This window comes from Dicentrarchus labrax, unplaced genomic scaffold, assembly GCF_905237075.1.
Source record: "Dicentrarchus labrax unplaced genomic scaffold, dlabrax2021, whole genome shotgun sequence".
Classification (NCBI taxonomy): domain Eukaryota; kingdom Metazoa; phylum Chordata; class Actinopteri; family Moronidae; genus Dicentrarchus; species Dicentrarchus labrax.
Window position 1 is genome coordinate 27631603 of NW_026136711.1, and position 25440 is coordinate 27657042.

Here is a 25440-nt window from a genome sequence, read left to right on the forward strand (position 1 = left end):
TGACTAATAGATGACGTCAGTGATGCTTAGGAATAATTTAAGACCCACAACTCAAATTTAATTAAGTGTTTAAAATTAATTGGGAACTACATACACACTCAGGCAGTCCAGTTATTTATGTACTCTTGGATTTTTTTTCATTCTGAATATTATCTACAACCACACACCTCACATTGGCTATAGGTTGACCAGATCCAAATGTGGGACAAAGTGTATGTTTGTGTGGGACAATATGTTGCCAATGCTGAGAGGGAGTTTAAAATGTTGATATAATGTCTTAAACATTTCTATGTAGGTCCTTGGCTCGTAACATCTCTAAGCTTTACCTTCTGGTTCAGTAGCAGACAATAGACAATTTAGGTTACAGGTTAGGCCTTTAGCATGCGAAGGACTAAAATATATTTTATTTTAATGCAACTTTCCCAACTTCCACACTAAATACAGTGTCTAGTTATAAGTAGTTTCCCAGTCCTTTTCTTTGTGGTAGTTTTCATCATATTCTGTCTAAATCTGCATCGTTTGTGATACTTTGTGGTGACTCTCAGTTTTCCCCCTTGGGCATAACATTCCAAAGATGTAGACAGGTTAACCTGCACTTCAACCATGTTTGCACAGTGTGATTGACATCAAACACAGCTTTCTTCACCGCCATTACATAAAAGCCAGAGTTTCAAAAAGTGTCTGTCCTGAAAAAAAATGGAAAAAGAAAAAAGTATTGAAATTGTCCTTGTTAAAAAGGATCAAAAATGTATGTATTCGGGTTATGTTGTGTTTAGGGTTAGGGTTGTGTGGAGTCAGGTACTGGCACCTTTTTTGGTCCACTTTAGTCACTGTGTGGGACATTGTGTCAATGTGTGGGACAAGGGATAAAAGTCCAACACAGAGTGGGACACCTGGTCACCCTACTCACATACTTATATCAAGCACTGGAAATAATGGACAAAAATAATACATTTAATAAATAGTATTAAATAATTTGTGTTTTGTCGAATTAGTTTTCAAATGTATCAACAGCCGAGGAGCAATTGTAAACAGCTACCTATAGATCTAAATTTAGACAATAAGTTTCCTCCATAAAGGGCTTTTATCTCTGAAACACAAAATCAAATTAATTCCACATATAAAATCTTTTACCTATTTTTAGCTAATTGTTCTCTAAATTAACGATTGCAGTGGTGTATTTTTGGTATGTGTGTTTTATTGCATTTCTGTGTCTGTAGTGTATTGTGGTTTATGATGCTGAAAGATTTATATTTTAATTCCACTGCACATGTAAAATCCCAACTGGGGATAAGAGTTGAAATTTAGCAATAACTATAAAACTCTGTGCAGCACATCAGTTTCAAGCTCTCTGGTTAAACTGCGTCTATCAAATAAAAATAAAGTCAAATCGTATCCAGTTGACAGGTAGACTGCTCAAATGGAAATAATTCCCTTAAAAGTCTAGTTTTCCAGAAACATAATCTCAAGGAGCCTTTTTGTTTCTGTTTCCACTTTACCTCCAAGCTCTCTGAACTCACATCAGACATCTGAAATGTCAGCTGAGATACAAAATCGGGCTGTGAGCCTTAAAAAAACCCACTACTGATACCGACTTTATGCCTCCAGTACAACTTTTTGTGTTCTGACGACACTGAAATGTCACTGCCAAAACAGAGAAAATGGCAAGCCATGATATTATCAGCCAGAGTTAGCCTGATGAATCACAGGCAATCTTAGTTATGTTTATGTCTTTTTCCCTTTTTGTTTCATATCTACTGCAGAAAGGAGAGCAGGAGAAAAACACAAAGCAATCCTGAAAAAACACCAAATTACTGGCTGTAAAATGAAGCCATATGGGGTTTCTGTTCAGTTTTCCATCAGGGCCAAAAAATGAAATTTATCTTCGTGTCAAGGGGGTTGCTCAGTCTTTGCTGGAGGAACAACAGGCTTACCATCCAGACAATAAACCTCGTAAAACACACAGTGCATGTCTGGAAGTGTTTAATAAATAACAATATCAACAACAACATTTTAAGTAAAAAGGGTTTGCTTATATCAGACCTGGGTCAAATTGTATTTTAAAAAACGTGTGTGTTGCATCAGTCTACTTAGAGTGAGTGTTGTGTGCTATAGGACAATATAATGGGTGGCAGAGCAATACTATAATTAGCATGATTGCGTTGTGGTGCTAAAACTCTGAGGGGCCCCGTTGCTCTGTCACTAGCTTAGCAGCAGTTTAAGGTTTATAACAGGTTTAAACCCGTGCTGTCTTGAAAGAAATCACATGTCTACACGTGTCTTCAGAAGCTCCAGTTTAAAAATGAGTCCTATGGTGGTTATGTAATTGTCACTAGAGGTCATCAGATCTGAAGCTCAAATTAAATCTGCTGCAGAGGCTGAAAAACTAGGCTTTAAATAATAAAATACACACTGTATATGGCTCTAATGCTATTTTTAATTTCCTTCCTTGGCAGTTAATCACAAGTCAGACAGCTGAAACTAATTTCCTCTCAATTACAATTTTCCGCGTTGGATCACCTGTGGCCATGTGGGGCGGTTCATCATCATACTTTTGGTTAAGCTACATTTTAGATGTGGTTCAGATGAACCTGAGCCAGTATTTAATATATAGGTAAAAATCTACAGAGCTCCAGTGAGGTGCGATTTTTATTCTGAAACCATTTTACATTTCCTTGAAATAAATTGTGCGTTCCCTTTAGTCTTAGAGAAAGGCTCAGCTGTATTACATATAGTATTATCTGTTCCTATCAGGGGGAACACCAAAGTAGTCCCACCATGATCCTTCAGGGACAACATAAAATAATCCTCCACTTTTAAGCCTACTGTCTAACTTAAGAGAAACATTTATTTTTTACTTAAAAATGTTCTTAAATTAAGTGTAAAGATGACTGCAGCACAGAAACAGAAGTGAGAGCACATATTTGTACAGTTGATTGTACAAAACATTATTGGTCACTGATAAATAATTTGTTAGCTAAAGTGACACATATAATTCACATAGCCTACTATCTGCACTTGATTTGAACATTTGATAGGATGTAACATGACTTTATTTTAATTTTAAAAAACACAACATATTTTTGCAGAATAACACTTAACTGAGTAAAGTATAAATATAATTTTTAAAAGGACAAACAATTAGACAGATGTAGGGTAACTTCTTGTGTCTGATGGTCTTTCCCTAAACAAGTGTTGCTCCTAAAGTTTACAGTATTAAGGGAATATTAACCTCCCGTTCCAAGCTTTGTGTGGAGTTCGACATTGGGGAAGTTGAAGGTCAACCAACAGTAACATGTGTATGGTTGATCCCTAAAACGAACCTCAAACCACTGCAGCACTGCCCACATTTAGCAGGGTTTAGACGATGGCCACTCGCCTGCATTCGTGTATGTGTGACCGAGCCCTCAGTGCACTTCTTAGAAGTTTGATAAATACAGGACCCGTGCACATATTGACTCAGTCAGCAGTGAGGCTGCACAGCTGCAAGCCCCAAGCTGAACCTGTTATAAACCACAGCTAAAACAGTCAGATACAGAGTGACACAGCAACAGCCCCTTGATGTTTGGTTCTCCTACGCAGGTAAAATCAATAGCTACACACCAGCTACAGATACTATTTGACCCAGGCCTGGTGTATATACATGCAGTCCTGATACTTTGACGTATACCAATAATTTACTTTGTGCAGAAGGTGAGAAGTCTTTGGTGATGAGTATGTCTGTGTTTGTACTGTATTTCACTGAGGGTGTGATGCTGTGTGTGTATGACGTGCCTGTAAAGTCTTCACTGCCGCCATGACTTGCGGCTCAGCACACACACACAGGCTACGTTGATGCGTATGAGCCTCCACGCCACCAGGTTTTTAAACGTAGTCAGTGCTCGTACAAAAGTGTGCGAGTTGGTGCAGTAGGAGTTCCAGTGTCTCGCATCGATTCCCAAACAGCCAGAGTTGCCTGAGCGGGCGCTGTGACACGTCGTTTCAAAGAAGTACTGCTTCTTATTGACATTGTTGATGTTCACGTCTGGTAGCACTGTCACCTCGTTGCCTGAGATGTCTGTGGCTTTGGTCTTGTTGCCCACCCAGACGCTGATGCTCTCACACACTGAGTAAACTCCACGGTGCTGAGCCTGCCCTGCTTGCCTGCGGGTCCTTCTGCCGGCACCCTGCGACCCTGCCGGTTCTGCATCTGGGGGCTGAGCGCTGAAGAGCACCCTGGGTGAGAGGTAGCGGCGTTTGGTGAAGAGTTTGGGGTCCACTGTGGGGACGGAGCTGGGGTTGTTGCTTGGACACTGCTGCTGTGCTGCTCCTCCGATGGTGGCCACAGCCTGGGCACTGAAGAGGAGGAACAGGACCAGCATGGACGACCTCATGGGCACACAACCTGAAGGTGTACAGAAAACACTCATGTTACTATAGATGCACAGTATACTTCTTCTACCACTTTTCCTACTACTTTCCAACACAAAATCATGGATCCTTTTTTGGGTTTCTTGTTGCAGTCACAAGGTACTGACAGGTAGATGTGTGAACATCTCGTCCTATATCCAGGCCAGGTGCAGGGCAATGAATTTGAACACTGGCTTTAAGCTCCAAAGACTTCTGAGCCTGAAATTTCATTGAAGTTCTGGAAGCTTTAATCCAGTGTGTGGATACTCCCTATTTTTCCTTTCCAGTTTCAAGGTGCAACATGTTGAACAGTGAGATTAACCTAATTGGTGCACATAGCAGCACCTCTTTAAAGTAGAAAACATACCTTTCCTAACACTGAGGGTTTGAGACTTAATGCTCATTGGCTTAGCGATATCAGTTTTTACATGGTTATAGTTTTACAGGAGATTTACAGGAATTTCTTGGTCAGCTTCCACTTCCCACAAGACTGTGTCCTAATTAACTACACAAGATCCAATGATTATGTTTAGGTTAGAGATGGTGCAAGGTCCAATCATTTGGATCACAGATTCTACCTTTTTACCTTGTGAAGAGTGACAGTCTGGTAGTAGTCATAAATAAGAGGCAGGATAATGAGATAAAGCACTGCCTGAGAGGCTAAGCAGAGGGCAACAAAGTCCCTGATTATATGTTTTTCTATGTAAACAGGAAATGATTGAATGTTTGATTCCTAGTTTAATGGTTAACAGTGAAATGATCAATCTACTACAGAGAGGAAAGATGAAGAACTCTGTGAATCATGTCTGGTTGTTGTCTGGAGATGTTCTGTATTTCTGTATCTGCATTTGGACAGGTTAAGACAATGTGTCACACACAGTAAATGGTATTCTCTCTCTGTTATTTCACAGGGGTTATGACTGTAAATAACTAAAATTTCATTTTAGCTTTAATGCTATTGTTTTATTTTATGGATATCTGGATGGGAGCACAGCCATTTCCATGATTTTATGGATGAATAAATTGAGCCTTGAAGCCTGAATATCCATCTGAAGTTTGCTTCTTGATATTCACCAGGGCTCAACATGTTTTTTGGTGGGTCAGAAATATACTTGCTCAAAGTCAGTTTTTACTTGCCTCCATACAAAGTGTTTTATTTATTAGCAGCAAAAACAAGTTTTAAGTTTGAAAAACAACCCCATTTTATCTTCCTTGCTCTCAAACTACAACAAAGTTGGAGTTTCACTCACATCTTCTAATGTCACCCAACCAAACTCTTGGTTCCCTTCTTAGCTTCCTTTCCCAATTGCCCAATTTGGCATTTTATTTGCCCCAGGCCAGCAGGCAGTACTTATTGTTGAGCCCTGTCCACAATTTGAGCTTAGCTAAGAGCACAGTTTAATATAATCTTCAAACTGTATTGACATGAAAAAGGAATTAGTATAATTTTCAATAAACAGAGCTGAATTCCCATTTCGGGACAGTAGAATATGAATAAACCTTGTATGTGTAAGTTATTCATGGAAGTAGGTGTCACATTACCCACAGGAATCAAAGAAGACACTGTTGTGACATCCCATCAGCTTGATACAATTCATCACACTGTGACTCTATACAACCCAACACACCACAACACAACATCTGTCTTTCCTGGCTTGCATAAATTGACAGGCTGTGTACTGTATTTAACAGGCGTGTTAACACCTGTGATGGCTCTGCTGGCAGGCTCTGTCAGGTAGGTTTATTATTTGCTCTGTTTGCCTCAGGTGTCAGGGTGAATGCCTGTGGAATAAAACAGTTGGCACAACAAATCAAAAGAAAAATCATACAGTACAAAAGAACATAATGTGAACTATGATTACACCAATAAACGCTTGTGAGGTCTGGCCAATTCAGGTTAGTACTCTCTCCTCACACCACGCCTCTCTGCTCTCTGTTCCTGTGTGTGGTGCAACATTTCAACATGAGAAAAAAAAAAGAAAAAATCATTATTGCATCAATTTCAGGATGGTTAATATAATTGCTATAAACAGGCAAGACCACTGCAGAGAAGACTGTGTTCTATTTTTGTACATGTATGTGCCAGTTTGGATTGCTTTAGGACACACAGGAAGCAGGAAACAGTCATCCAGTGGAAAAAGAGCTAAAACAAGACAGATGAAAAGGGGGAAAAAAACCTGAACCTGAATGAGCAACTTCTCTTCTGCAAAAGGAAGTAAAAGGCCCTCATGAGACCAAGAATGTCACTGAAATTGCTACCTGGAGCATTTTACTAATACTCTATAGGACATACATCATATACATATGGAAAGTAAATATGCGAGGCTCACTAACAAGGCTTACTGGGACACCTAAATGGAACAGAGCCTTAATTAACGTTATTAGTTACACCTGTGTGTTTCCTGTCTAACTGATGTGCTGTCTCAGCCAAGTCTCACTCGGAAAAGAGATTCCACTCTTCCAGGTATAATAAAATAATCTGTAGTGAAAAAGGTCTTGCAAGAAGTACTTAAAAAAAATAATAATAATGCTTTAGCTGAACCAATTAGTATAATACAGGCTTTGACCACTTTTACTTTTGTTTTTTTATTGCATGTATCAGGGATGCCAACAACAAGAATAAAGCACTCCTTATTATAGGATTTCTTTGATGTACCTAATCTACCAGCAGGAGTTCCTCCAGGTTCCAGTTTTGTTTTTGTTTTTATTTGTTTTAATTACAACCAGATTCCTATTATTTTACCCCAATTTGTTCATGTATATGTTCTGATTATTTTTGCCCTGGAGATATTTTACACAAAACTTGTTTTTGTGGATTAACATATCACTGTGTAAAATGTAAGGATATTTTAAAGACTGAACAATGAGGTTGATTTGAATTCCCACAGCATTCATTTACTTATTTTAGACCTAAATCAGATTTTATGACAATAATAAAGCTATTTATTAATATGCAAGTCGAACTAAAACTGATTTCATTTCAGGATGCCCTATGTAGTGAGCAAGCACAGTCTAGTTGTTTTTTAAATGAATTTACAACTTGTTTGATGTTGTGTTTGACTGATCGGTCTATATGCTGCTGCTGCATCGACATTTTTGTGCACTTCATTCTTTTGGAGACTACCATCCATCCATCTCAATACCTTTTCAGTGTCTCCACGTGAACTGTAGCACTTCTGTGGCTTCTAGAGGACGTGATTAGAGCTCACTGTGTTCTGGTCTCCTGCCATCAGACCCAGCTGTGGCCCACATCCAGCACACCTCTGCCCTCCTCTGCCTCCGCTCTGTATCCCTGTTGAGAGACAAGCAGAGAAAGCGTCTCACACCGGCTCATAAACCCACTATAAACACATTCTTTGGGAGATCGATACGGGAAAAGAAAGTTAATGTTATTCCCGCTCACCAGATCCTCACATACTGAACATACCGAAATAAAGAAGCAGACCTGCATAATGTAGATTATCTAGAGTGGAAACATGTAGTTTAGTTTAATACCAACATAGTAAACTCTGTCAGCATTCCTTAATATATGAGTTTAGACAGGTTTGTTGAGACTTAAACACCCCTGTACCTTTTAAAGACAGATAGCGAGACACTTAAAGTTAAAAGATTATTTAGGAACAAGCAGAAACCAGATCATTTAGGAATTTGGTATTTTGTGTATGAAGCCACATACAAACATCACATGAGTCAGAAATGTGTCAACACCACGTAACGTTTTTCTTACATCAGGCTTGATTTCCTACATTCACAGGACCATGATTCATTTGTGTGCAGTGATGAAGCCACCATTCGAGTTAGATAATCCATTACCTTTAAACCAGAAGCCTTAATTCCTGCTTGTCATTTTGTTTTATCATCATGTCACTGTGCTTGAGTTAAGTGTCAGCAGAGTTACGCGTTATGTTGCACCTTACTTAGTGTCAATCACCTGACACCCACAGAAACAAAGTCTACACAAGCTAAGGAATAAGCCCAGAAACCATCTTACCTTTGCAAATACTTTCAAGCATGGCTGAGGAAGTCAGAAAAAGTGAGTGGGTTATGGAACGCTTGCAAAATGAAAGGAATGTAAGATATATACAAACAGAAGTAAATGGGCTGTAAATCTAAATGGCACCAGTGTACTCCTGTAAAGAATCTACACTGGCACAGGAAGTGCTCTTGCTTTATGGCACCTTAACAATGGTGGTCTCTGGCTGTCACGGGGTTTAAACCTGTGAGCTCTCAACCGCAGGACGGGCTGTTTAACAAGTGAGCCACCCTGCTTTTGTGCTCCATATTCTCAAATACGTCTCAGTCCCAGTGTGTCTCTGTCATGAAGTCGAACTAAAGAATTACCTGCTGTTACCTGATGATAACAAGAAGCACTAACACGGTTCATTAGTGACCTTGGAAAGAGTCTGACAACATTATACCGACTCACAGTCAACCTGCTGGCTTTTGCTGGAGATTTCAACTATATGACGCAGTCTTCCTCAGAGTTTTCTCAGTAGTCATGGAGATGGAGTTGATGTGAGATCAGTAGGACTTTTAGGTAATCTCTTCCAGAGGGAACATCCTATAAAATCCTAACTGAGCTTGCGTGTCGTCAGATCCACATGAAAACTGAGCAAAATCTATACACCCTGTGATGATAAGTGGACAAAACAAAGGGGAAATGAGCTCTTTTCATTGCTTTTATATTATGTATCACCATCCTTTGTGTAATTCACATAAAGGCAAAGGACTTTTCTCACTCTTTTTTCTTTTTATTGAAATATTCAAATCAGTGCACTACACTCTATTTTCGAGCTCTATGTGTATTGAGGGATGTTGTTAATAATGTGATGAAAAAAAAAGAAGGAAATTTGTGAGTGAGAGTTGTTGAAGTTGGGATTGTTTTGTCAAATTACTATATATTTATTTTAAGGCTAGTGGTGTATAAGAGGGCAGAAAAAAGTTGTTAAATGCACCTCATCTGTTGCACACAAGGTTGATCAATTCAATGTTATTTTATTGTCATTTACAACAAAGGGTTGTAAAATGAAATGAAGATATAGTTCATTTTATGCTACTTGTATAACAAAAAAAAATTGATTAATAAGTCATAAAAATAAGAAAATACTAACTTCTATGATGAAGTGCTGAGGAAGAATTTAGCAGTCTCACAGCCTGAGGGAAGAAGCTGTCTTTCAGTCTCGCAGTACGGCAGCGGAAGCTTCTGTACCTCTTCCCAGATGGCAGCAATTACAACAATTACAGTTTCACTAAATGTTAGAGTGGACAGGACTGGGCAAGAAGCATGATGTTAAATTTCAGTTCATATTTTTAGGATCCTTACTTATACGTTAAACTGTTTATATGTTTGGCATTGTGTATTTTGGATGTACGCCTAACTGGTATTTTAGTGCTGCAATTGCTGCACAACAATGTCCCTCGGGATAAATAAAGTTCTATCGGGTCAGGAAGTACGTAAGTTTTGCACAAATTACAACCAAGAGTGATGCAATGAATGTGTGTTTGATCTAGCTGATCAGACGCATTAACGTCTCATACAAATTCAGCAACTTTAGGGTAATTGATCTGCTCTTTAATACCAGCAGCTGAGCCACCAAACAATGATATTAAGTCAGAAAACATAGAGTGAAACGCGTAGGCATGTTTTTTAAGTGTTACTATGAGTAAACAGCCTTTTTTTTATTTTTTTTAATCACTACCCTCTTGAGTGCCTTCTTCACAATGATATATATTATGAAATACCAGAGAATGTGTCACAGATCAGCTGCATTACAGCAGCAGAGAAATACAAACGTGTGTCATTAAAGATAATATCTGTGTAAAGAGCACAATGGGAGAAAATTATTATCAATCTGTTCAACAACAACATTATTATTTTATATATCATGAAAAAAAGCTTATTTTGAGGATCACATTTTGGTCTTTGATAGATGCTCAGTGGTTAAGAAACATGCAGCCAGCAGTCAGTGGTCAGAGGTATATGGCAACGTTCATTCAAGCTACTAGGTGGGCTACAAATATGCACATAACAGTGCTGTACAACATTAGTGTGCACTGAGGCATCTTACATCGCACTACTCATTGAGCCTTGAAGCAGATGGGCTGCAGCATAACTGGAGAGAAAATGTTGCTTGGTCAGATTACGATGCAACAGTAAATGAAGTGCTGTTTCTTGGCCCTTTTCAGCAGGACAATGTGTGATGTCATGTTAGTTTTGACTCAAGCTTCCTGAAAAAAGCTGTTCACTTCCCGGATCTTACCCAGTAAGAAACACCGCTGGGATGATGTTGAGCAGGACGTTTGCAGCACAATGTGCCAATGATAACCCTCCAGGAAATGTTTTTGAATTAGCATGAGTAAGATCCTTGTGGAATATTTCTAAAACCTTGTTAAAGCGCTGCTCCAATTCATGCTGTTCTGCCATTGTGCTCTCTCCGTTTGTTTGGGACCACAGTTGAGAAGTACAGAAAAAAAGTCTAGTTTTGTATTTGTTGCTACAAGTGCAGTAACTATTTCATGATGTAGACACGAGACATCTTATACACAACACCTAATTTCATTCCTTCAAGTGCGTTTTTTCCATTTTGTTATCTATAACAACAGCCTATTTAAAAATGTCATATAGTGTGCATTTAATGTTTGTTTAGGGTTACTTATTTATACTGTGCGCCTGTTGTCATACTTTCTTCTGCTACTGTTAATTAAAGTTAAAGTTATTAAAGTTTTATTGATAGAATAATTGTCTAAATTTTATAACTAACTTAATAACTTTGAGAGGTGCTTAGGTAAAAAAAGTACATTTGAACAACTACAATTCCTCGACAACTGAGCAAACTACCTCTGCTGATGAAGATTCGTGTGATGTGGTCAAAAGCTCCAGAACAGCTACTAAATGGACCTTGAGGTGAGATTGTTAACTTGTCAAGCTACGGACAATTAGAAACCAATTGTCTCTCAGTTTCTTAGTCAGTGTTGGATCAATGCAGCAATGCAGTTAAAAATGGTGGGATGTAACTAAGTACATTTACTCAAGTAGCTACTGCACTCAATTACCATTCTGAGGTATTTGTACTTCACTTCAGTAGCCTATTTTCATGTCATGGTACTTTATAACTGATTAAATATTGTACTTGTATTTGACAGCTATAAGTTACCGGTTGATAGTGCTAAAGACAAAAGGATATGATGATATAACACTGAAAGGGCCCATTGTGACAAATTATTACTTTTACTATTATTTTGCTGATAATAATATTTTTTTAATGCATCACCTCTACTTGTAATTGAGTATTTTTTTTTATAATGTATCACTATTATTACCTCTTCCAGTCTAATCTAATACCTTCATCGCTGTTTGTATATACTGTCAATGGTTTGTTACCATTTGTGAGGACAGAGCGCCTCTGATTGCCTTCATCTCCATAGCAACCGCGGCCGAGGCTCATGGGTAAGGTAGTCTTTAGAACCATGTGCCAAACTGAAGTGACAGTAGGAAGTCAGGATGTCTCATTATGCAGTCACGTGTTTCTGTGAGGAGGATCTCATAAAAAGAAAAACAATCAAATTCAAACTCAAACGTCGCCACAAATCGGGAGAAGAAGAGTTGTGGGGTCCTCGGTGGTTACCCCAAAGGTTACTCAACCCTGAGATATGAAGATATGAGGATGGCATCATCAAGCTACTGTAAAGTAACTCACTGCTGCTCCTGCTAACAGGCTTATGGTGATGTTTAGGTTTTCTTCGGTTGGTGTTTGAGTGCTGTTTAGATATATAGATATCTTAGTATATTAGTTTACTTCCAGAATAGTGTTTTGATGGGGAATACCGACACATTGTCTGACCCATGGCCAACATGAAGAACATGCTTAAAACATTTACTTCCCTCATAGTCTGAGTTGCCTAAGTTCTCCTACTGAGTCCACTTAAAAGCTTCCACATAGCAGCTGCTGTCTGCTCCCTGAAGGTTGTTCGGGATGAAGTTAACCTTCAGTGCGGCACAATCTTTGCTGTACAGAGCTTGGTGTATGCTTGTAGGAAGAAATGATGTCAGAACTTATAACAAATGTCTGTCTTCACATAATACATCCAGTTTAAGTGACGTACCTGACGAAAATGGGACCAAACCGGACTGCTACGCACATACAGCATAACTGTACTCACCGCAGCACACGCTATATTCAATCATATGCACACTTTGTAGTAGAGCTGGAACGCTTATATTGTTGTCTAGTTGATAGATTGAAAATTAAGCAGCAACAATTTTTCAAGCAAAATTGCCAAACATTTACTGGTTCCAGCCTCTAACATGTAAATATTTGCTTACTATGATAGTAAACTGAATATATTTGGATTTTGAACTGGTGGTTTGACATAATAAATAATATGAAACATACATACATCTTCTTGCAGTCCGGGAAATTGTAATCTGTTTTTCTCTCTCTTTCTTTTTTGTTATTGTGTGGCCTAAATGATTAATGAATAATTGAATGATTTAATTATTGTGGTCTTATTTTTCACCGTCACTCTTTTACTCTGCTACTGTGTGCTGCTGCTGCTGCTGCACCACTCATATGCAAACTCTGCTGTAACACTGCTGCTGTTACTCATATAGAATTACAACTTTGCACCAGCATCCACCTGTAGACTCCAAGTTCTCCTGTGGGGTAGTTTGTTATTGTCACTCCCCAATCTCTGTTTTGTGCAAAGTCAGAGCCTAGACACAAACTATCAGCTTTAGTGTATTTTTCTTTAAATATTCCAAGTTATTTGAGAGACTGAATTATATTAAAATGTCTTGTTTGAGGCTCCTGTAGATGCAGATATGGAGTGAAGGCAGATACAACAGTTCTTCCTTTGTTGGTGTGACTTAACTGAATCAGCAAGCCAGTCAGTTATGTGGTCTGTTAGCTCTGAATGGAGAGGCCACCCACAACCACTGCCCTACAACTCATTAGCTCTAATGGAGTCAGTTTAATGAGCCCCGTCTGGGATGACTGACAATCAGCCTGGGGTGGCACACAATCCAGTCTGTAGACCACGAACAATCTACCTCCCTCTGAAAAAAAAAAAAAAATGGCAGTGGCTTCATTCATATGGTAAAAGTCACATAGCCCTTCTAGTAACCCGATCCACCCGGCCTGGCTCTCATTCACAGAGGAAGGGAGGTGCAGGTGACTTTATCTGAAAGCCACCAATGGGCTTTGGATGACATGCCGCTCATTACGTTGCTGTGGTCATTGGTGCAAAACTGCTCACCAGGTTGAAGAATGGCTTTGTACTCAGAAACTCAGAATGACAGTCAGTAAAACGTAAAACGTGGGGATCTATACGACATACACGAATACTGTTGTCTTTACAATGGTGATAATTGAAACGAGAACAAGTGTTTTTTAACCTTTGTTCCTTTTCTTCTCCCTCTTTCCTTCATTCCAAAACTACCTCACCACGAAGTCCACAATAACATACTGTATACTCAAATAATGGGACTGTTGGTTGTGGTGCTATTGAAAAAATATTTAAACTTAAAACATTTATAAAAAGCAGTCATTTGTGCTTTGAGTTTGAGGTCCAAGTGTTTTATATACTACAACTCAATGAAAATGGATGACTTTGATTCTATAGATAATAATAAAACCATCAACATATTTTGTTTAATTAAAATAGAAGCCTGTAATACACAAAAATGCCTCAACGTAAATGATACTGTAAACATATTCATTCAAATTTAGATAAATACAATCTAATCTATGTGAAATAAATTTGACAGATGACATGTAGATGACATTTGTCTTAACATTTAAAATTTTGTAACAATTTTATTACAGAAATTATTTAGAAATAGATATTTTACAAATCAGAAGCTTTATTTAAACAATATTACATCTCCATTTGACTTATTTTTGTAGATAGTTTTTTCAATTAAACTCTGCAGAGTGGTCTTATGTAAAGTGATGCAGACTGATGGTAGCTTTAAAGCAATCATCTGTTGTTTTTTTTAAGTTTTGAAACGTGTAATGTGAGAATGAATATTTTAAAACTGTACTCCCAAACTATAATCTCTATAAAAAAAAAACAAAGGTAAAACTTTTGAATACATTTTCTCTCCTTTGTGACTTAATTGCTAGGCTGTCACTATATTGCTGCTTGACACTGTAATTAGACTTTAGTTACTGGCAAAGCATTTCAACCTCTGCAGTTGTGACTGTATTTCCTGTTTCTAGAGCCACTCACAATTTAATTGATGGATGGGAATCCATCAATTAACCATGCACGCACTTCTGCTGTGGTGATTTCACAGATACACAAAGACAGGCAGGAAGATGCAGGAATGATAGTGTATAAACATCTCTTAACTTAGTGAATAGTGTTTTCAGTCAAAGGTACATGAGTCATAATTTTGTTGCTATAGTAACTGTACAGTATATTACTTCCTGAGGAAATTTTTTTTAGGTACACAGAAAGAAGTAAAGAGATTGGCAGTGGCAAAACAAAGTTACACACAGCTTATGTGCAGCTATATTCTGCTTTACTACTAAATAGAGGAAGGGTTTAGTAACAGTCACTGAGAACTGTTCCTGATTGCTGAAATTAGTGTTACACGATTAATCGCCATATTATCCATACCGCAATATCCAAATTGCAAGAAGCTGCAATTTCTTGAAATGGAAAGGTGGATACAAAAGGTAAAATGTGTCACAAAACAGCTTTATAATGAAGTACTGTAGTGCTGCAGCGATGCCCCGGCCTACAAATCTTATTCTCCAGATTTAAGAAAACATGTTGGTTCGGTACAGACCCAAACAAATGTCATATCATCACTATTATAACATATTTTTATATAATATAGTTTTTCCAGTGAAAATGAAATTTGTAACGCAAAAACGATCATTCCCAATAATCGTGAATCATATAAACATATCAACGTATCTGTCGCAATAATATGATGTTTTACTACATGGTGCAGCTCTAGCCAAAATACTTTCTGACTGTGGTTCAGCACAAAAAGGTGAATGATAGTTCAGTTCTTCTCTCATTGATATTCCCCATGGCCTGTTGGACAACAGTGTTCTCTGTGAATACAGATCTTGCATCAGGCAGCCCTCAGTGTATTCAATTATCTGTTTAACAAAGACCCGAGCGCACCCACACACCAACACACAGCACAGCAGCGAAACAGCAGCAGGTGATGGACTAAAGACAGTAAGACACTGCGATGAACTTGTGTGGAAGATAAACTGCAGAGAGTCCTGTCCGTCACTGAAACACCGTTGTTTGCGTTAAGTTAAATAAAGTGCCATTTTATCCATGAAATGCAGTCAAATGTGAATAGAGGCAATCGATCAAATCAGGATGAGGTCAATAAATGTCTGTTAAGCAACGTGCAACACATTTAAGGTTACATTTAAGGGTTTTGAGCCTTTGCATATACCTGCCTCTGCTTGTCCATGAGATGTAGGGAAGTGAAATGTCTTATTTTGTCTTTTGGCAACTAGTCAAAGGAAACACGTTAAGAAGGATAATAGCATGCAATTGACGCACATAATTTCCCATTTTTCCTGCCTGCTGTCCTGTTGCATCTAGTTGAAGCAATTTTCAGTTTTACTGTTATCAGACAACTATGTGGGAAACAGTTTCCAACAAAATATGACCTTTGGTTGAGAAATGAGGCCTCCGCTGGCAGTTGGTTGTGATTTAAGGCAGATGTGTGAAAGTCTGCCTGGCGCTGAGATCCGAAGGCCGCATCAGGATCAAACTGGGACTGAATTGAGTCAAACCAAAGAGCAGATCAGGGAGGGTCAGTCAGTCAGCAAACGCTCAAAGACTGGATTCTGAGTTTTCATCCAAAGCTTTTAGTGATGCAATGGATAGAAACTTCAGTGTTATCACTGAGAACAGATACTTTGATTGCAACATCTGGATGACAATAGCGGCCTGTTTACACAGTCTGCAGAAATTACAATATAGCTTTGTGATTTAGTATTTACAAGCTAAGGAGTTCCCACAAGAAGACTTAGAACATATTTCCTGTTGACCACTCAGATTATACAGCATATCGTGCGTCTGTACACACACGCAACAAAATCTATTGAACTTTACATCGTCAAAGTTGAGTGAAAACAGCGAGAGAAAGAATGTGTCATAAAGCGGACAAACATCTTTCTTTATGTTGCCCAAACCCAACAACATGAGAAAGAACCACATGAGAACGGTAAATGGCAGATTTAACAAGGACAGTTTCATTACTCACTGATGGCTGTGTTTGGTCTCAGTGCGCTGAGGAGACACAGCTGACCCGTCTCTATACACATTGTAACTAAACACAACGGGCCCGCCGGAGAAACAGGCTCCGCTCGAGTACTCCAAATCAGTTAAATAAACCCTTACGACAATGACTCAAGGGGGTCAGCATATGCGTTGGACGGAAGTTTAGTTTGCACAGTATGTGATCAAACCTTGGCAGACCTCTGTCTCCTGAGATGAACCATTTATTATCATTCAAATCTACATGTGAATTACCTTTTGGCACCGTTGAGAGTTGAACTTTAAAAACAGCCTTGCTGACCCAGAGCTGTCTCAAATTTTCCTGCTGATAATGAGTGTAACCCCACTCATTTTTGTTCTCAGGATTATGGCCAATTCAATTATTGGAGCACATTACAATTGCAGATGCCAGATCAGATATGGCTTTCAATGCTTGGACAGAATAGCTGCTTTGATTTCTCCCTTAATTTAAGGAAATTATTTGGCCAGACCTTTGCATCCTCCTGTGTCAACGCTTGGCTGATGGTGAGTCTATTACTGTCAAATTAAAGAAAAAGGAGATTCTTTAAAAATAGAGTGCCAGACACATCTTTTACATTTCAAGCCACTTCACCCACCAACTATTTTGCTGTAGAAATAAGATGACCCCTCTGTTTCCCCTTCTGTTTATTGTGGTTTGTGTCTGTCAGCAGTATTACTGAGGAGTGCCAGTTTAAACAGTGTCAGAGAGCATGTTGGTTTTCAGTGGCACTGGTTAACAGTAAACTGTGTTTCCACACAAATTAACTGGAATTTTTAGTCCAATGAAGTACTTTTCAAGGAACTAAAAGGTTCAGCTAGTAGTTGTCTGCATCTCCACGGTCTTAAGACCCATAAAGATTAGGGAAATTAGTCCGCGGATATGAAAAGGTGACAGCTGTTTTTGCTCACCACGATACAACTGTTGTCGGTTCATGCCAAAAGCTGTCTTCTGTAACTCCATATTGATGTGTCAAAGCACAATGAACAAAAAACTAACTGGTTGGTGGCTGCAGATTTTTAAAAATGGTGGCTATAATAAAATGCTGCAAGGACTTGACGAATCAGAAATGTTCAGCTCTGCAAGGCTGACCCTCAAAGTTCCTGTACTTTTGGAAAATAATGTCTGCAGAACTTTTTTAGACCCTGATCCCTGTGGTGGAAACGCACTGAGTTCCTCCAAAGGTTCATAGTCCCCGGGGAACGTTCCTGCGGTGGAAACGCGGCTTTGGTCTGACAACAATATCAACAATATATTCTTGGTATTAGAACAATCCAGTAGTCCATTTGTTGTTTTGTAAGATACTGAGTTGTGGTATGTTGTGTTTTTAGTGACTCTTCTTGTGTGTCAACCACATCTCTCAAGTTGTTATAGAAGAAAGTACACATTTGCACTAAAAGAACCACATATTGCATATATTTTAGCCCAAATATTTCAGTTTATATTGAAGCAGCTCCAAGTACGAGACATTCTGAAGGCGTTCACTATTGTTTGGCCGTCTTGTTGAAAAAAGAACTTCCTTTTCTGGCTATTGTTTTAATCTTTGCTTTGACATTTTGTGGCAAACTCAGTCTAAATTGATTGTTTAAAGTCTCGGTTCACAGAGCGTGTGATATAGCTGCACCTTTATGACCAATCAAACAGCTTCTCACATCCCCCCGAACACCTTTGCGGCTCTTTTTTTGCAGACATTGTTTTCTTAACTGCAGTTTTTCGTATCCCTATATTATGGTTCCACCTTCTTTAAATAAATTCACCCCTGCTGTTATGGAGGGTAAATAAAGTGATGCCACAGAAGTGGTGGTGTGTATGTAAAAATGCATACGTGGTGCTGTGTGTGACGTTTTATGTTTCAAGCTAATTTGACTGTTTGTATTGTGGCACTTTTAGCGGTCTTTGGGCTTTCGCCTTATTTGCTTTTTGTGGCTCGGATCAAAAAGAAGATTCCTTTACACAATTAGTCTGTACTCCATTACTGTGATGACTCAGGAAAATTACAAGTTTGGAAAAAGTGGAGTAATTTTTTTTGGGGGGGGATATTGGACAAGCCCATTGGCATGTATGAGCAGTTTGCCTTTAACAGTGTCTACAGATAGCAGGAAACAGTCATCATCTGTGTGAGTTTTGGCTTGAAAGACTTGAAAAAGTAATTTAACATTCTAAAAGTTTCTCTGACTTATATACTAATATATAGTTGACATGTGTCTGAAAGAGCAGAAGTTACAGATGGGGTTGAGTTGTAGTTGGTGTGCTGGATGAGGCGAGTGAGTCACAGTTCACACACTGTGTGTGGCCTTATTGTAACTTGCACTCTGAGATGATGAGGTACTCCTTGCAGGGGCACTTCAGTGGAGAGATGCAATGCACTTCAATCAAAGGCATAGGCTTGTATCTGCTGCTTATCCCTGCAGATATTCACTTCTACTTTACTCTTCTGTCTTCATTTATAATGTCTGAACTTGGACCGGCAGCCTATATCCGTGTCCACTGTCATATCAGAGGGAGGTGCTCCTCCTGAGTTCTTAATTGTACAGTATGTACTTTCTGCCGCTAGGGGTCTCTCACATCAAAACAAAAACAAATATGTATCCATTGTTAAAACAACCACCATTGCTGATTTTAATCTATTTGACAAGACTTAAGCATTGTTTATGAAAAAGGTAATATTAAAGTTTTATTCACATTATGTTTAGCAACTTCATTTGCTTACTCTCTGATGTATCTGACTATCACGTGTTTACCTGGAAGTTATAGTAACTAGAGGCAAGGGAGGAAACACACTGTTACCTGAATAAAATGACAGATTTCTCCAACCATGTTGGCAACATTTGATAATGTAAGTACACAACTTGACAAAACACATAACATTGGTCAAGCGTTTATAGACATTATAATGCAGAAATGTTACATTACGTCTTTAAAAGAGACTACTGAACAGTAGGTTTTAACAGTAGCATGTGCTTTTCTTTCCATGTTTTCTATGTGGGTATCATGTTCCTTGAACAGTGCCTGAGGCTGTAAGAGATGATGGGACATGTCTGTATAGAAGGATAGATGCTGATGCAATTATATATGAAGGGTGGCTAATCAGGTTTGATGCTAGTGAGGGGAGGAATAACAGAGGCTCCTGTAATTGTAGGCAATTATAGTTCTGCGTTTTTAGGGGACAGGAGAAGAAAAAAATTATAAAAGTATTCATCTTGTGTATTATGGCACAAACAGTCATCTTTAAAGAGATTGATTTAGATAGATTTAAGACTTCAACCATCACTTTTCCACTTTCTACAGTGATTGGCCAGGTGCTTCTTCATTCTTCACATAACTATTGCACTGTACTCACTACAGTGTACACTGTACCTCAGTTGCTCACTTCAAACCTTCAAACCTCTCTCAGGAAAAGTGAGTGTTTGATTTTACTGATAGTTATTAGCTCCTTTATAACCCCAGGAATTACTGTCACTGAGAATTGTTATATTATAACAAGGCTATATCTTTGAGATAGGAGCCTTTATGTTTTCTGATTAGCTTAAATGTCCCATGCTTTTGTGTCGGCTAAGACCCCTTTTTAGTTATTTCATAAATTAAGTGCAACTAAATTGAAATTTTAACTTTGCAGTCAATTGAACTTTGACCCCTAATAGGCTATCCTCCACAGTGTTCTGGCAGGAGGAGACTTTAGTTTTGTTCATGTCTGAATTCCTGGAGTAGACTAAATACATAGCTGAAAATATCATAGGAAAGTTAAGATTGTGATTGTTTACATTCTGATATAGTATGTGGTATTCTTTATCCCTCGCACCAACTATTTATTCCTCATAGTCCTGTTTTTACCATGTAGCTCAAATGCCGACCCAAACTCAGTTTAAACTCAGTTCACTATACACTTGGAAACTATTAAACTCCCCCCCTCAGCAAACATCAATTGATCTTGTGTGTTTGGTATGAAACCAGTGTTAAAAAGCTGCTATTGTGGTGCTGCTGCATTTGCAAATGTGGGGTATGGCCACCAGATTAGGAATTAAAGAACAGAATAAAAATTGCATGTATGACAGGTGCAAGATATACTGTAGATAAAAAAATATAAGGACCTTGTAAGAAAAAACATGTAGCACTGTTAACATATAAAGAGACAAAAAAAACAACAACTAGCAACCGAAGAAAGTTAACAACCATATGTAAATGTATTGCTTGATACCAGTAGTTGTAACTCTTAAACAACTTTGTCAGTGGTTCAATTTTAAGTCTTGCAAGTTCAGACTTCATTGCATCTTCAACAAAGCAAAACAGAGCTGGGGATAAACAGTCAGTTGACTGACCGATCAATGGAAACAAAAGCAGGAGTATACTTTATATAATAAAACTGAGAATGAAAGCTCTGTCACCTTTCTACAATGGACACCATTCACCTTATTTTTTCGTGCAGCTAATTCAAAAAAAGCTATCAATGTCTATGCAGACGGACGTTTCTTTGTATGAACAGGTTTGTTTTTTCAGTCATGTATAAGCCTTGACACCCTGGTTCTACTCAGATGGACCATACAGCATCTGAGCCTGGTCTGCCAGACCCTGTTCATCCACCTGTGGAACAGATTGTTAAGCAATGAGGAATGCTGGTGCATAAAAAAGCTCCATTGATGTCAATTGTTGTCCTGCATACCAGAAGAAATGAAAAAAGACAGAGATAATGGACAAGTAGAATAACTTTAAAACTGAATACATAATATTTAGTTCTGGAAAAGTGTTCAAATGTAAACAGATCTAGAAATTTTGGAATAGTTACAATGTGTGCTCTTATATTTAATGAGATTGCAGCCAAAAAGAACAGTTGGTTTTGGGTTGGATGATAACTGGCAATCACACACTGTTTCCACTGGACACTTTCCTGTAGTGCTATTTACACATCCTTCTCAAATCCAAAAAGTAGGAATTCTGGCAACAAGGAACCAACTAGGAGTATAGGAATATTAGGACCACAAATCTTATACAATGCACATTTTTTAAAAAGATATGGGCTGCAATATTCGGCATTGGATGCAAATTATTGTTTAGTCATGTATAATTTAGTTAATATCATTTATTATATTAATTCATTATTTTTGCAGTTATGTTATTAGGGAAAGGAAGGTTTGGAGACGTGCTGATCAAGATTTAGTTGATTAATCAATGAAGCGATTGGCATTTACTTATGAAAGGACTCTTTCATAAGTCTTTTTTAAAACAGTTTTCTTTCATCATTTCACATTTCTTTAGATGAATTTTCCCTCAAACATTCTCTGGTTTCAGTTAAATGTGATAATAATGATAATGTGCGTCTTTTCTGTATATTGTAAATTAATTTGGGCTTTGAACTGTTGGTTGGAAAAACAAGCAATTGGTTGGTTTAACACTTTGGTGATGGATATTATATTATATTGGATATTGATCATTTAATTTAAAAGATTTTTAAGAGTTTAATCTATGTAAACAGATATTTACATATGAATGCAGAATCTGTAGGCAAAGGACAAGATTTTGGTATCAGAAGCGTTGTAGTTTCCGTTTGTAGTCTGTCTATAGTCCGAGTAGTATTGACAAATCTTGGTTGCATGCAGGTAAAAGAGGCAGAACACATCGACTGAAATGCAATGCGGCTGTCATCTGATGAAGATTTATGCAGATTTATGCACTGCATTCATGTGCATAAATCTGAAGTTTAAAGTTAGTCGAAATGGAACAAAAGCAATCCAAAAAATGACCGGTGCATGGAAGAGGAATTCTTGTCTCACAAAATTAAAAAATGCATCAAAGACCTGCAAAGGACGACCAGTTTAGAAGCTTAGCCCCGGCACTGACCGAAGTGATTGACAGACTGACCACAGCAGTGTATCAGGAACAGCTAAGCTCGTAGTAGAAACACAGAGAGTCTGCCGGAGCTTTTGAAGTCACTAGAAGCACATTCACAGCCGTTTGTAAAAGTTTCTGTGTGGTACCTGTGTTGTATCTGCTAACGGCTCAGAGAAGCTAACTGTCCGGTATATGTGTGTTTCTGTGGGGGGGGAATTATTGTTCGGTGGTTTATCTACAGCCTTTTGAAACAAACGTCTGAACTATAGTGCCAAAATACTGACATACCCAGTTCAATCACCCCCACATCTCTTTTCCCCAACTCCCTGTTTCTCTACAGCTGCTCCTGTCAAATAAAGACAATACAAGCCCCAAAGATATCTTTCAAAAGAACATGTTTAAGGGTGGAGTACCACTTTAAGTGATAATGAAGTTGCACACCTAATTTGGAGATTCCATGAAACTACTACTACTCCAGTGTTTACATATAAATATATATATATAATATTCTCACAATTGAAGATTCAGAAAGACATGTCAGATCAGGACAGGTCATGGGAAAAAAAAAAAGTGCCACCACCTTAATTAGCACCTTAGTTTGGGAAGTTCAGACATACTTCATCACCCTGTTCAATCAGCATGAAGTTTCTTATTTCTTACTGTTTTTATTTTTATGCGTTGTACGGTGTCCTCGAGTGCCCAGAGAGGCGCCTTTAAATACAATGTATTATTAAATATAGAGCATATTTTTGATTAAGAATCTTATTTTGCATTATTTTGTGTGCATACTTATATAGTGTTGTGGATGTAATGTTTCTCACCTGGCGTCTCACAAAAGTTGTCTTCCGAAAAATGTGCTTTCATTTAATGTGGTTGTGTTCACAGTTGAATGACTATTGTGCAGTTCACAAGTTTGTAGGCAGAAGTTTTCAGAATGTTTAGTTTTCACCATGCAACCTGTGGAGGGTAGTAAGCTTTGTTGGATACATTCTTCATGTCAAGTGTACAAGTTTAACCATAACTGCCAAGGATGCTATGCTCAAGTTCCTTTTGAGGGCAGCATTGGGCATCAACTGTACAGAACAAGTGGCTGATAGCTGCAAAAGACTATGACGAACTCAGACCCTCATTACAGAGACTAAAATTGGCCTTGAAATCAAGCTGCCATTGAACATTTAATAGACGTAAAAACCTTTAGACCTACTATCAGAGATGAAGTTCGAGGAAAAAATGTCCTTTTCCTTTTCAAAAGTACCTTAATAAAGAATTGAGACCAACATCCTACCTTGAGCCAACCCCCCCCCCAGATTTCATCACTCTGACTTCATCACTCTCTTTGTCATTGTAAACTGACTACTGCCTCTTTTGTTTGAGAGCAAAGAAGCCACCCTATTGATAGTGCAGTTTATTTTCCATGCCAGTTGATAACAGCCATGTGGTTTACTTTATAAATTAGTTGTTGTGTTCCTGTGTTTACCATGTAGCTCAAGTGCAGACTCACTCCAAACAGGAATGTGTTCAATACAGGAGAGTACAAATTATTTCATGAAAAGAAAAATCAAACATGGCCAAAATAAATCATGTACTGTTTGAATTTCTGTTCCAAAATGCATAGCAAGTCTTCTCGGGTATAATCACCTGCTATTATGTCAAGAATGCAATAATTTGTTTTAACTCTGTGGCACACATAATTTGAGAAGACTACCCTGCAGCGAGCTCCTTGTTTCCAACCCAGCATACCATACAAATACAAAAACTGCAGGAATGCTTTGAGAATATGCCCTAGCCCAAGGAGACGAGTGCAGGTCTGATCGGTGTGACTGTAACCTGATGAGCCTGAGGCCAAGCTTCGACAGTTTCTGAGGGGATGGAGGAGATGATCAGTTCCCTGTTGGGTCTGACCTTCAAACCTATTCCCGCATTAGCTGGCTGACAATTTAAAGTAAATTCTCAGCAGGTTGTTATAAAATATAGAGACAGAAAGTATAAAAAATGTTTAAGTGCGGCTTTGACACCTATCAGCACTTCTTTCTCACCTAGTTAAAGGAAGTTTTACTCCAACTTTAAAACGGCACATCTGAAACTATTAAATGTTCTTAAAAAATGCTTTCCTTTGTCTGCAAATTGATTTATAACATGTTAAACTGCTTCGTTGCTTTGCATTTTATACAGTACTGATTCATACAGTTGTAAGTTGTTGGTTCGTGCAGAGTAAAAGAAGGTAATGAAGGTAATGAAGGTAAAATAGTCCTCTACCTCTGCGAGCGCTCTCTCTTCTCTCCGCTGACGTAAAAAGACTCTCGAGGATCACTGCAATATATTCCACTTTGTGTCCAATTCCACAAGATGCCAGGGAGGGGAAGAACAAATTCTTTGTCAATTATCCCAAACAGTCCTTTCTGAGTCTTGCACTTGTTTGAAAACTGTTCTGAAAGTCAGAGAGAAGAGTCCCAGAGGCTGCAGGCTCTGTCTGACTGCGGAGGGCTGCAGGTCCTAGTGCCTGTCTATCTGCAACCAGCAAGGGTTGATAATTCATTTGTGTTTAAGGTCAGTATTGCTGCTACTGATCTGTGGAAGAATAATACACTAGAATAAAACATATTAATCCCAATGATTGGCCATTTCTTTATCCAGCACCACCAGAAGGTCAAAGTTTTCACTTAACCAGTGAAATATCTGTAGTGCTTCAACATTGATAGGCACAAAATGAGGTACACACATTTCTTTTTATTGTTTAGAGTGAAATGTCTTAACAGGGATGATGGTAACATACCTATGTTGGTATTTAGCTCAAAGCACCATTGTGCCTAAGTATTACCTCCCAGAGCTGCTAGCATGGCTGCAGAGCGAAAACATCTTTTCCATCGAGAAATGCCTTCAGTGCCGTTCTTGGGGACACTACATTTTTATTCTACTATATATACTAAGCATCTGTGACACAATGAGTA

At 38.4% G+C, this 25440-nt stretch overlaps 1 protein-coding gene across 1 annotated transcript; it reads right to left on the reverse strand.

The window, feature by feature from the left end:
• Nucleotides 1-1966: 1966 nt before the first annotated feature.
• Nucleotides 1967-24923, reverse strand: ngfb (nerve growth factor b (beta polypeptide)). The gene is made up of 3 exons (XM_051416068.1): nucleotides 24749-24923; nucleotides 7533-7681; nucleotides 1967-4384 (listed from the first exon to the last, which is right to left on the reverse strand). Exon 3 carries the CDS (start codon nucleotides 4371-4373, stop codon nucleotides 3786-3788), a length of 588 nt encoding a protein of 195 aa, XP_051272028.1. The 5' UTR covers nucleotides 4374-4384; nucleotides 7533-7681; nucleotides 24749-24923; the 3' UTR covers nucleotides 1967-3785.
• Between the last annotated feature and the right edge of the window lie 517 nt (nucleotides 24924-25440).

Coding starts and splice junctions, on each gene's coding strand:
- ngfb (XM_051416068.1), bottom strand. CDS start 4,373: ATGAGGTCGTCCATGCTGGTCCTGTTCCTCCTCTTCAGTGCCCAGGCT.